The sequence below is a fragment of the Ranitomeya variabilis genome, chromosome 1, assembly GCF_051348905.1.
Source record: "Ranitomeya variabilis isolate aRanVar5 chromosome 1, aRanVar5.hap1, whole genome shotgun sequence".
Classification (NCBI taxonomy): domain Eukaryota; kingdom Metazoa; phylum Chordata; class Amphibia; order Anura; family Dendrobatidae; genus Ranitomeya; species Ranitomeya variabilis.
The window spans coordinates 104501127-104514928 of NC_135232.1; the positions used below are offsets into that span (position 1 = coordinate 104501127).

Here is a 13802-nt window from a genome sequence, read left to right on the forward strand (position 1 = left end):
GAGTGTGTCCCAGGTATGAGACCCCCATTTATCTCCTTCTGTGGATAGGTTGTAGATTTAGTTCATGGTAAAGCCCTTTTATGTGTGTCTTTGGTTGTTCTATTGCACAGTAAATAACCAGCTGGAGAAACATTATGATGAGCTCTTACATTAATCTTATTATTGATCTCAGGCCAGAATAATATTTAATGTATGTGTAATTTTCCGTCTTCCAGACAGTTGGTATCTTGCTCGGAGGATGGCAGTGTTCGCATATGGGATTTAAGATCAAAACCACAGTATCAGGCAGAGTCTGTTCCCGCAGGTGAAGTATACACCGTTTATGGATCAATTCTCTTAAATGTTCTGCATCTAACTAATGGGCAAGCTATAGTTATACTGTAGATGAAGAAGCAGAAGCTTTCATGACCTTTGTATTCTTCAGGACTGTATATTGAAGACATCTCAGTCCTGGCCATGTGATTGACATCCCGCTGCATAAAGTACAGCTACCGGCGGTGTCCATCACATGGCCCTGACAAGTTTCTGCCTACTGGAAGTAAGCCATGCTTAGAGGTTACTCTTGAGGAATTTATACCAAAAGTATATATTAAAGTTGCAAGTTGGGTGTAAATGTAAATTCATTGGTTATATTTATACGCCATTCAGTCCAACCAACGTCAAAGACAATAGTCTGACATCCCTTATTCTATAATGGACAAAGCAACCATGGGAAGTACATAATGTAATCACTTCCCCTGATGAAGCTGTTGTAACAGCGATACGCGTGGGGCTTTTTCCTCACACCCTTGTTGTTCTTGGTTATATACTATGATGGTTTTTCTATATCCCTTCGGACTTACGTGAGTGGCAGTGATAGTCTATATAGGGCCTTACTATTGACCTGGGACGTTTATCATTCTTACGGATCCTTTATCTGCTCTATTGCCTCCTCCATTCTCCTTTCCTTGCAGATATACCATGCACCCTCTTTTCTCATACTCTGACAATTTTTGATTTGGGTTCCCCAGTTTACACCTTTTTGACCATATAGACCCTATGTGTTTATTTTAGGCATGCCATGCCAACCTTAGCAGGTCGTTATGTTATCTGGTCTTTTGGGGCTTTGTATTTGCCATGATTATTTATAATTCCATAGGAGGCAGTATGGTTTAGATATTGTTTTCGGTATGATGATATTGGATTATACAGCACAGATTACAGAGTCTACTGGGCCCATCTGCACCCTGAAAAATAATGTGCAAAAAACACATACAAAAATATGTGAGGCATTAGTTGATATTATGGCCAAAATATGCAAGCTCGCAACTCACGTCAAGGGTCCCCACACTTGCGAGTCCTGTGGTGTCTGTTCACACAGGATGCATTTTGGATAGCACTGGGCAGCCCGCCTAATCTAATATTATGGGCGTCACCAATAGGCTGTAAGCCAGATGCTCTGCATCGCCTGTGTGTGAACAGCGCCGCATACAGACCTTTTTTGTGCATTAATATGCCGAACAACCGCAGGCTGTGAGTGGTTGTCTCATCAGCATTTTTGCGTCTGTGCTAGGTGGGTCCACTGCATCCTGTTAGTGCATTTGTCTGGAGGCCTGGGCAGGTAAACAACTCTGCCTTTTTTTTGCTGGTTTTTCAATTTTTTTGGTGGATATTCAAGTCCTCTTTTTGCTGCTTGGTGATGCATGTTCAGATGTAGCAGTAGCAACATGTAGGTCACCATACAGCCAGGGTCGGACTGGGCCACTGGAGAATCGGAGGATTCTCCGGTGGGCCCAGGCCCTGACACCTGCTTGCATACAGGGCCAGCAGCTGCCTAGGGCCCCCGCTGCTCCAGGGGCCCCCAGCCAGTGGGGTGCCGCTAATAGCGGCACACCACGCAGCTGCTATGGGGTGACAGGAAGCCTAAGCCTGTTCCCGCTGCTAAATTGGAATGAATATTCACGCTTACCTACGCCCCCATGGGCGTGGAGAGGAAGGACTTCATTTCAATTTAATAGCATAATTAAGACGTGTACTACCTTATTTATACCCTGATATTAGCGTGTTTTACCACACAATTGGTGGTCTTGTATTTATTTCTATGTAGCTACATAGTGGGCCCCAAGAAGATCATACAAAAACAAAACACCATAGGAATATAACAAAAGTTTATTGAAAACAATTCCAAACAGACAATTACAAGAAATAAAATAGGGATTTGACAGGGAGAACCATGAGTGGATGGCACCACAGAAAAGCAGGACCCAAACAGGCTAAATAGTAGTAGCAATATGCTCTAAGATACCCAAATAATCATGCAAAGTCACAGATAGTAGAAGTATATAGGGAGGGCTGTGAACCATCCCAAAACAAAAGAGCAAGCAAAAACCAGTAGGTCATAAATAATAAAATTATGTTACCTGAACGGGTGCCGAGATTCTGCGGTGCCACCCTCCCCAACGCGCGTTTCGGCGCTATATGCCTTCTTCCGGGGGATGGCATCCAGAATAACCGACACTCCTTATAAAGGGAAAATGCCTATTGAAATCAATGCCAGCTGTTAGGAACACCGCATGTAACGGCGCATGTGAACGCCGATCCAACCGGAAGTGGGCGCCAGCGAGGACGTCACCAAGTGAGTCAGCCCACCCGCTAAGCCCCGCCCACTGACGTGAGCGAAGCCCAGCGAGCAGAAAGAAACACAAGGGGAAGACGCCGTCACCGGAGCCCAGCCACCAGAGGACGGCGCACATGCGCACAGCGGTGGTGGTAAGAGGACACAGGCTGGAAAAATAGAAAATTGCAGTGTAATAATGAAAGTGCATAATGTGTGCTCACTATTAATTACATACATAAGTAAATGGAAACAAACTCCTACGTATTGATAACGATGTTCCTTGATAATAGAGTGAATAAATACATAAATATAATAAATGCACATAAGTGCAAGAATAATGTGCATATGAACTACATACATTTAATAAAAATCCTACAACAATCCATAATAAAAATTGTATAAAAATGTAAAGTGCTTTACCTATTGTGCTAACCATATACAAAATACCTAATTACAAAGATATATAAAGTGTGAACCAAATGTGCACTGAATATTAATTACATACATACATAAATAAAAATAATAATGATAAGGACAAAGTTATACATATTGACAATAAAGTGAATAAATACACACATATACATATAATGCAAGCGCATAACGCATGCATATAACTAAAACACATAGACAAAAATACAATGAATCAAAAATTCAGCATAAATCCATGATAAAAGGTGTATAAATATAAAAACATGCTATACATGTATTTAAAGTGCAAAAACAGTGTGCAGAACACATTGTTGAAAAAATACATAAAGTGTATCCAGCTTGTGTCCATGATGAAGAAGATGAGTAGATGAAAATTTCACTTCCTAAAACTGAATAAAGGCAAATAGTCCCTCCAACAAACTAGGGAATATAAAAGAAAGGGAGAACAATTAAAAACATAAAAACAAGAGATGCCAATTAAAAAGTTCAACAGGAAATTCAGGGAGTTTTCAAATATGGAACAAAACTCAATACTTCATTTAACCCATGTGGTTGTAAAGTACGAAGTTTCCAAATCCAAAAGGATTCTTTCTGAGACAAAAGACGGCTTGCATTACCCCCACGTAAACCCAGAACAATACGGTCAATACCCACTACCCGAAGGCCAGAAGGGTCACAGAGATGGTATTTCTTGAAATGGCGTGGGATAGTTTTTAAGATTTCCATATTTTCTTCCTCAGCGGCAGCCTGTATATCCCGAACATGCTCCCTGGTTCTCACCTTAAGGGCCCGTGTGGTAAGACCCACATATATCTTACCACACGGGCAAGAAGCATGATACACTACCATTGTGGTTGTACAAGTAATTGTCTGTGTGATTTTAAAAATACGGCCGTCTGAGGAGAGGAAATCCTGGGCTAGCACAATATTTGGACAGGCCACGCACCTGCCACAAGGTTTACAACCCCAAGTATTAACCCGGGGAGGGAAGCCTGGGAAGATTGGGGGTGGAAGAGGGGGTACCAAATAACTTCTAACAAGGTGATCTCCCAGGTTCTGCGATCTACGTGCCGTGATGGAGGGTTTACATGGCAAATACTGTTTGAGGATCGGGTCTACCAAGAGGATCGGCCAATACTTGGAGATTATATTAAGCATATACTTCCACTGGGAGTGATACTGTGTCACTAGTCTCACCTGTGTGTCTGCTTTGTTAGTACGGGAGGAGTAGAGGAGTTGATGTCTGTCAGTATTTCGAGCACGATTGTAAGCTCTCTTAAGACACCTCTTACTATATCCCCTTTCCTGAAAGCGAGTCATCATTTCGCCAGCCCTCTCCTCAAAATCCTTGTTACTTGTACATATCCTTTTGATACGGAGGAATTGGCCTACAGGGACAGAATTGATCACATGAGGAGGGTGGGAAGATGCGGCATGTAGAACGGAATTAACCGCAGTATCCTTACGGAAGGCATCAGCAAACAATGCACCATCAACACCCCTCCTCACGGTGACATCTAGAAAATCAATAGAAGTAGAATCAAATTTATAGGTTAAATGAATATTCAAATTATTTGAATTCAAACCAGAAAAGAAAGACTGTAACTCATGTGGAGTACCTCGCCAGATCATGAAAATATCATCAATGTAGCGGGTCCAAAAAATGACCCGCTCCATTGATGAATCACGATCGGACGAGAATAGGTCCCTCTCCCACAGCCCCAGGAACAAATTTGCATAAGCCGGCGCACAAGCCGCGCCCATCGCAGTTCCCTGGAGCTGCAGGTAGAAGGACCCATTAAAAAGAAAGAAGTTTTTTGTCAGAAGAAAATGTAACAACTCAATCAAAAAGTCATTGTCACCGGAGGAGAAGCTGGTCATTGAAAGATAGTACCTAACCGCCCTCAAACCATCCTGGTGGCGAATACTAGTGTATAGCGACTCAACGTCACAAGTGACAAGAATCATATCTTCATCAATGTGTACGGAGTCTATTTTCTTTAAAAACTCTGATGTATCCTTCAAATATGAAGGAGTAGTCTCCACCAGGGGTTTGAGGAAGGAGTCAATGTATCTGCCGATGCCCTCCGTAAGCCCACCCACCCCAGAGATGATTGGCCTACCTGGAGGATTACAAACGTTCTTGTGCACCTTCGGTAGGAGATACAGTGTAGGTACACGTGGGTCCTTGACCACTAGAATATCCCGCACTTGAGTGGATATGATACCGACATCAACGGCCCTCTGTAAAATCTTAAGTAATTCTCCCTTGTAGGAAATCAAAGGATTAAAAGTTAATTTTTTATAGCACGAAGCATCTTTAAGCATCCGTGATGCCTCTGCAAGGTACATCTTTTTAGGCCATACAACCACATTCCCGCCCTTGTCAGCTGGTTTGAAAACTACATCATCCAGCTTCTTGAGCCGATCAAGACCCATTTTTTCTGCTCTAGTTAAATTGTCACAATAGATAGAATTTGGTATCCCGTCAAACTCATGCGACACAAGTTTGACAAAAATATCAACATTAGGGCAAAGTGACAAGGGCGGGAACTTGGTAGACCTAGGACGCAGAGATTGCGGCAACCTACCCAAGTTGGGACCAACATGTTCCTGAGCCAACTCCTCCAACACCCTCAATGCCGCCTGTTCCTCTGGTAGCGGAAAAGCCTGCTGGATATCCTCGCTATGATGCCATTTTTTAAAAATAAGAGACCTAGCAAACATATGTAGGTCCTTAAGGGCTGTGAAAGGGTCAAACCGCATGCTGGGAGAGAAAGTAAGGCCTTTAGTAAGTAAACCAATCTCATCAGGACTGAAAACATGTTCAGACAGGTTGATTACCTTAGGTGTATCCTTCTGCCCATTTGGGCGGTCGGGACCACGCTTATTGCTGTTGGGTCTCTGTTCCCATTTACGTTTACCCGAATTGCCAAAACGGGTCTGCATTGACCTCTGGGAGGAGTCCGATGTTTCCCCAGAAGATGAAACAGATGACACCGAAGTTGATCTTTCACCCCTACTATAGGGTACTATTTTTCTCCACCTATACACTGTCTTACGTTGAAAATCAGTGCTATCACGGAGGACTTTTTTAGCTTGTGTAGTCCTAATCTGGGTTTCCCACTCCACAGAGTTTTTCTCAAGACTGGCATTGAAGGCCGCAATACATTCAGGAGTAGCCAATCTTTTATACTCCACAAATAGACTATCTATTTCCGTTTCCAACAGCAACACAGATTTTAAATTAAATTCAACCAATAGTTCCATAAATTGAATCGAGGCCTTGGAACATACATCCTCCCACTTAGACGTAAATGATTCATCAGATATCGGGAAAGAAGGGAACACCTGGATGCATAGACCACGTGGTATTAACCCCTTCCTGATGTAATTATCCAAAAACGCCCTGTTCCACCAAATTTTAGTCCGTTTATGCAGAAGTTTTTTAATTTGAGTTTGAAGGTTTATAACATTTCCCTGTTCACCTGGAACTAAACCCGTGGAACCACTGTCAAAAACCTGCGCAACTTGTGATTGCCAGGCTAAATCCCTAGATTTATAATCCATGGAGCCGAGCAAAAAAACCTGTGAAAAATACACAGTATTACTATGAATCAGAAGATACACGACCTGCACCCAAAATATCCAAGGGTGGTGCAGAAAATCATATTAGGTGCCAGAAATTAGCAAGAAGATCATACAAAAACAAAACACCATAGGAATATAACAAAAGTTTATTGAAAACAATTCCAAACAGACAATTACAAGAAATAAAATAGGGATTTGACAGGGAGAACCATGAGTGGATGGCACCACAGAAAAGCAGGACCCAAACAGGCTAAATAGTAGTAGCAATATGCTCTAAGATACCCAAATAATCATGCAAAGTCACAGATAGTAGAAGTATATAGGGAGGGCTGTGAACCATCCCAAAACAAAAGAGCAAGCAAAAACCAGTAGGTCATAAATAATAAAATTATGTTACCTGAACAGGTGCCGAGATTCTGCGGTGCCACCCTCCCCAACGCGCGTTTCGGCGCTATATGCCTTCTTCCGGGGGATGGCATCCAGAATAACCGACACTCCTTATAAAGGGAAAATGCCTATTGAAATCAATGCCAGCTGTTAGGAACACCGCATGTAACGGCGCATGTGAACGCCGTTTTCAAACCAGCTGACAAGGGCGGGAATGTGGTTGTATGGCCTAAAAAGATGTACCTTGCAGAGGCATCACGGATGCTTAAAGATGCTTCGTGCTATAAAAAATTAACTTTTAATCCTTTGATTTCCTACAAGGGAGAATTACTTAAGATTTTACAGAGGGCCGTTGATGTCGGTATCATATCCACTCAAGTGCGGGATATTCTAGTGGTCAAGGACCCACGTGTACCTACACTGTATCTCCTACCGAAGGTGCACAAGAACGTTTGTAATCCTCCAGGTAGGCCAATCATCTCTGGGGTGGGTGGGCTTACGGAGGGCATCGGCAGATACATTGACTCCTTCCTCAAACCCCTGGTGGAGACTACTCCTTCATATTTGAAGGATACATCAGAGTTTTTAAAGAAAATAGACTCCGTACACATTGATGAAGATATGATTCTTGTCACTTGTGACGTTGAGTCGCTATACACTAGTATTCGCCACCAGGATGGTTTGAGGGCGGTTAGGTACTATCTTTCAATGACCAGCTTCTCCTCCGGTGACAATGACTTTTTGATTGAGTTGTTACATTTTCTTCTGACAAAAAACTTCTTTCTTTTTAATGGGTCCTTCTACCTGCAGCTCCAGGGAACTGCGATGGGCGCGGCTTGTGCGCCGGCTTATGCAAATTTGTTCCTGGGGCTGTGGGAGAGGGACCTATTCTCGTCCGATCGTGATTCATCAATGGAGCGGGTCATTTTTTGGACCCGCTACATTGATGATATTTTCATGATCTGGCGAGGTACTCCACATGAGTTACAGTCTTTCTTTTCTGGTTTGAATTCAAATAATTTGAATATTCATTTAACCTATAAATTTGATTCTACTTCTATTGATTTTCTAGATGTCACCGTGAGGAGGGGTGTTGATGGTGCATTGTTTGCTGATGCCTTCCGTAAGGATACTGCGGTTAATTCCGTTCTACATGCCGCATCTTCCCACCCTCCTCATGTGATCAATTCTGTCCCTGTAGGCCAATTCCTCCGTATCAAAAGGATATGTACAAGTAACAAGGATTTTGAGGAGAGGGCTGGCGAAATGATGACTCGCTTTCAGGAAAGGGGATATAGTAAGAGGTGTCTTAAGAGAGCTTACAATCGTGCTCGAAATACTGACAGACATCAACTCCTCTACTCCTCCCGTACTAACAAAGCAGACACACAGGTGAGACTAGTGACACAGTATCACTCCCAGTGGAAGTATATGCTTAATATAATCTCCAAGTATTGGCCGATCCTCTTGGTAGACCCGATCCTCAAACAGTATTTGCCATGTAAACCCTCCATCACGGCACGTAGATCGCAGAACCTGGGAGATCACCTTGTTAGAAGTTATTTGGTACCCCCTCTTCCACCCCCAATCTTCCCAGGCTTCCCTCCCCGGGTTAATACTTGGGGTTGTAAACCTTGTGGCAGGTGCGTGGCCTGTCCAAATATTGTGCTAGCCCAGGATTTCCTCTCCTCAGACGGCCGTATTTTTAAAATCACACAGACAATTACTTGTACAACCACAATGGTAGTGTATCATGCTTCTTGCCCGTGTGGTAAGATATATGTGGGTCTTACCACACGGGCCCTTAAGGTGAGAACCAGGGAGCATGTTCGGGATATACAGGCTGCCGCTGAGGAAGAAAATATGGAAATCTTAAAAACTATCCCACGCCATTTCAAGAAATACCATCTCTGTGACCCTTCTGGCCTTCGGGTAGTGGGTATTGACCGTATTGTTCTGGGTTTACGTGGGGGTAATGCAAGCCGTCTTTTGTCTCAGAAAGAATCCTTTTGGATTTGGAAACTTCGTACTTTACAACCACATGGGTTAAATGAAGTATTGAGTTTTGTTCCATATTTGAAAACTCCCTGAATTTCCTGTTGAACTTTTTAATTGGCATCTCTTGTTTTTATGTTTTTAATTGTTCTCCCTTTCTTTTATATTCCCTAGTTTGTTGGAGGGACTATTTGCCTTTATTCAGTTTTAGGAAGTGAAATTTTCATCTACTCATCTTCTTCATCATGGACACAAGCTGGATACACTTTATGTATTTTTTCAACAATGTGTTCTGCACACTGTTTTTGCACTTTAAATACATGTATAGCATGTTTTTATATTTATACACCTTTTATCATGGATTTATGCTGAATTTTTGATTCATTGTATTTTTGTCTATGTGTTTTAGTTATATGCATGCGTTATGCGCTTGCATTATATGTATATGTGTGTATTTATTCACTTTATTGTCAATATGTATAACTTTGTCCTTATCATTATTATTTTTATTTATGTATGTATGTAATTAATATTCAGTGCACATTTGGTTCACACTTTATATATCTTTGTAATTAGGTATTTTGTATATGGTTAGCACAATAGGTAAAGCACTTTACATTTTTATACAATTTTTATTATGGATTGTTGTAGGATTTTTATTAAATGTATGTAGTTCATATGCACATTATTCTTGCACTTATGTGCATTTATTATATTTATGTATTTATTCACTCTATTATCAAGGAACATCGTTATCAATACGTAGGAGTTTGTTTCCATTTACTTATGTATGTAATTAATAGTGAGCACACATTATGCACTTTCATTATTACACTGCAATTTTCTATTTTTCCAGCCTGTGTCCTCTTACCACCACCGCTGTGCGCATGTGCGCCGTCCTCTGGTGGCTGGGCTCCGGTGACGGCGTCTTCCCCTTGTGTTTCTTTCTGCTCGCTGGGCTTCGCTCACGTCAGTGGGCGGGGCTTAGCGGGTGGGCTGACTCACTTGGTGACGTCCTCGCTGGCGCCCACTTCCGGTTGGATCGGCGTTCACATGCGCCGTTACATGCGGTGTTCCTAACAGCTGGCATTGATTTCAATAGGCATTTTCCCTTTATAAGGAGTGTCGGTTATTCTGGATGCCATCCCCCGGAAGAAGGCATATAGCGCCGAAACGCGCGTTGGGGAGGGTGGCACCGCAGAATCTCGGCACCCGTTCAGGTAACATAATTTTATTATTTATGACCTACTGGTTTTTGCTTGCTCTTTTGTTTTGGGATCGTTCACAGCCCTCCCTATATACTTCTACTATCTGTGACTTTGCATGATTATTTGGGTATCTTAGAGCATATTGCTACTACTATTTAGCCTGTTTGGGTCCTGCTTTTCTGTGGTGCCATCCACTCATGGTTCTCCCTGTCAAATCCCTATTTTATTTCTTGTAATTGTCTGTTTGGAATTGTTTTCAATAAACTTTTGTTATATTCCTATGGTGTTTTGTTTTTGTATGATCTTCTTGCTAATTTCTGGCACCTAATATGATTTTCTGCACCACCCTTGGATATTTTGGGTGCAGGTCGTGTATCTTCTGATTCATAGTGGGCCCCAAGAATGATTTTCTCTGGTGGGCCCAAGGTGCTCCAGTCCAACGCTGCATACAGCAGTACTGAGAAATGTAGCTGTGAATCCAGCACTTAGGTGAGATAAACACCTACTAGAAGGCAGCATCATGCCTTTCAACTTTTCACTGTTACCCCCTCCTGCCTTCTCCATAGAGTTCAATAGATTGCTGTAATCTGATTCCTCCATGATTGCGTTAACCAAAATGGATTTGTGCTGTTTATTAAGAATCAATGATGAGTTCAGGTGGGAGAGGAAGAAGTGGCTAATAAGTGGTGGGAGAGGAAGAAGTGGCTAATAAGTGGTGGGAGAGGAAGAAGTGGCTAAGGCTTCTTTCACACTTCAGTTTTTTGGCGTCAGTCACTTCCGACATAATGACGGATCCATCACAATAGTTGAAAAAACGGATGTAACGGATCCGTTTTTTTGACGGATCCGTTACTCGGGGGTTGTATATACTTTTTGGAGCATGCGCAATTGAAAAAAATTGAAAAAACGGATTGGGGCGACGGATCCGCCGAAATGACGGTCGCGACGGATCCGTCGCCCATAGGTGGCCATTCTATGAAATGACGGACGCGACGGATCCGTCGCGATCCGCCATTTCAACGCAGACAAAAAACATTGCAAAGACCGTCAATGTCTAGATGATGTCCGCCAAATTTTGACGGATCCGTCGCATGACGGATGGAACGGACGACCATCCGTCACAATCCGTCGCTAATGCAAGTCTATGAGGAAAAAAACGTATCCGTCGAAAAAAAAAAAACTGATCCGTTTTTTGAGGAAAATGGCGGATTTAGACTGACGCCAAACAACTGAAGTGTGAAAGAGGCCTAATAAGTGGTGGGAGAGGAAGAAGTGGCTAATAAGTGGTGGGAGAGGAAGAAGTGGCTAATAAGTGTAGAAATAAGAAGACTTCTTCCATCAGATGTATTACAAACGTTCTTATATTTCACCTTTACTATTCATAGTTTCATAGTTTAAAGGTTGAAAATAGACCTATGGCCATCGAGTTCAATTTCTAGACTTAACATGTTGATCAGAGGAAGGCAAAAACCTCATGAGCCAGATGAGATGCTAACTGCTCCATATTAGTGGAAAAATACCTTCCCGACTCCACATACAGCAATCAGACTAGTTCCCTGGATCAACGCCCAATCACAGAATCTAGTGCCCATAACATAATATTATCATTGTCAAGAAAGGCGTCCAGACCTCCTTTTATCCTTGTACTTTTGTAGTAAATCAACCATTACCACATCATGTGGCAGAAAGCTCCAAAATCTCACTGCTCTTACAGTAAAGAATCTGCATGTCCCCTTCTTGTTTGTACAGTGTAATATCGCCCCTAAAGGCCCCGTCTCACTTAGCGACGCTAAAACGATCCCGACAACAATACGACCTGTCAGGGATCGTTGCTGCGTCGCTATGTGGTCGCTGGTGAGATGTCAAACAGTGAGATCTTCCAACGATCGCTGCTGCGATCTCACTGTTTGACATCTCACCAGCGACCTGTAGCGACCTGTACAACGATGTCACATGGGAGCTATTATGACGATTCAGTGTCTGAGTCGTCAACGAGGTCGTTGGTAAGGTGTCAAACACAGCGATGTGTGCTACCCAGCGGGACCTCAACGATGAAAAAAAGGTCCAGGCCATTCCGACACGACCAGCGATCTCACAGCAGGGGCCTGGTCGCTGCTACGTGTCACACATAGCGAGATCGCTACTGAGGTCGCTGTTGCGTCACAAAACTTGTGACTCAGCAGCGATCTCGCTAGCGATCTCGCTTAGTGAGACGAGGGCTTAAGCCTTCGATTTCCCAAGTTGGATAACCCCAAGTTTGATAACCTGTCTTGTTACTGCCGTTCACCCCTTCACTTACTATCCTTGGTCGGTGTTCTCTGCACCCGCTCTATCTCTGCAGTGTTTATAGGATTGTGACTATTCCACTTTTCTGCAGTTTAACCTGTCTATTTAATGCTTTCCTCGTATTAGGCTTTTTCAGTATGTGGGGATTTGGAAAACCAGGGAAACCATCTAATCACACAGTGAAGAAAGCTGCAGATCCTGGAATTATAGCCTCGCTGGAGCTGATCGGTGACCTGATTGGACATTCCTCTTCTGTACAGGTGACGGCAGATGTTATCTACTTAGGGGAGGAGGGAATATGTAAGGTTAGGCTTAGTGCCAACATTTCATACGCTTAATGCCAAAATTTCTTACTTAGCTTTTTTTTTGCATTGTAAGGGGTCTTTGTCATCAAGCACTCAGTTTAGAAGGAATGTGTATTAGATACTTTACCTTATTTCTATCAGCCGGTGTTAAATATGCTTTGAAAGGTAGGTACTCTATGCAAATGAAGGAGTCTCTTGGCCTGATTGGCATAGAAACAGCATGTGACCCCTACACTTAGTCCCTGATTCATCAAGATCAAAGTTGTTCAGGCTGATCTTGATGAGGAGTCGTGCTAGCGTCAGACACTCCTGGTTGATGAATAGGGGCACGCTTCTTCATAAGTTTGGAGCATCTGACTAGTTGCGTGCGTCTCTGTGCACCACACCAGAAACCTTGCTCCAGGCTGTAAACAGGCTGCCAATGACGCTCTCATTCATCATATGAAATTATTTTTTGTGCAGCATAAAAAGATAATTTTTGGCTTTGCATTGTCCTGTGTAGACAGGACTTGCACTGCTGACAACTTTGGCAGCCTATGTGCACTGAATGATCACTCGATGTGCGTCATTTATTTTGGTCTGGCTGCGTAATTGGGCATGCAAACTACCGGTAATCATTTTACCGATCGGTAGTTGTAACATGCCGCCAGTCAATCCAATTTAAAGGAACTTAAGACTATGACACCCAGGACAAATCTCCATAGATTTACATTGAGAAAGCAACTTCTGGTTGACACATAAACCCCAGTGAGAGCTCCTAGGCTGATCACTGTGCTGGACCAGCACTGTGCTGGAAACCAGGGAAGACTGTGATTGGTTTGTATTTTAATACACTTATGCTTCATTACACACATAATTAGGAAAAAATAATTGCTGAGGCATCTTTAAAGAAACATATGTTTATTTATACAATGTCGTGATGTGACGTGGCACTGCTGGGGTGGTGCTCAAGTAGGGTCCCAAACCAATTAGTGTGATAAAGAAACTTGGCACTCAACTTTTGGA

The 13802-nt window shown here is 42.7% G+C and overlaps 1 protein-coding gene across 3 annotated transcripts in view; it reads left to right on the top strand.

The window, feature by feature from the left end:
* WDR41 (WD repeat domain 41) overlaps positions 1-13802 on the top strand; it is a 52854-nt gene that overhangs the window by 36069 nt on the left and 2983 nt on the right. For all 3 annotated transcript variants that reach the window (XR_013221488.1, XM_077287116.1, XM_077287129.1), the window contains exons 11-12: positions 216-304; positions 12619-12752. Coding sequence is in view for 2 of the 3 variants with exons in the window: in XM_077287116.1 (XP_077143231.1) it covers positions 216-304; positions 12619-12752 (223 nt within the window). In the remaining variant the exon portion in view is untranslated. The remainder of the gene's footprint in view (positions 1-215; positions 305-12618; positions 12753-13802) is intronic.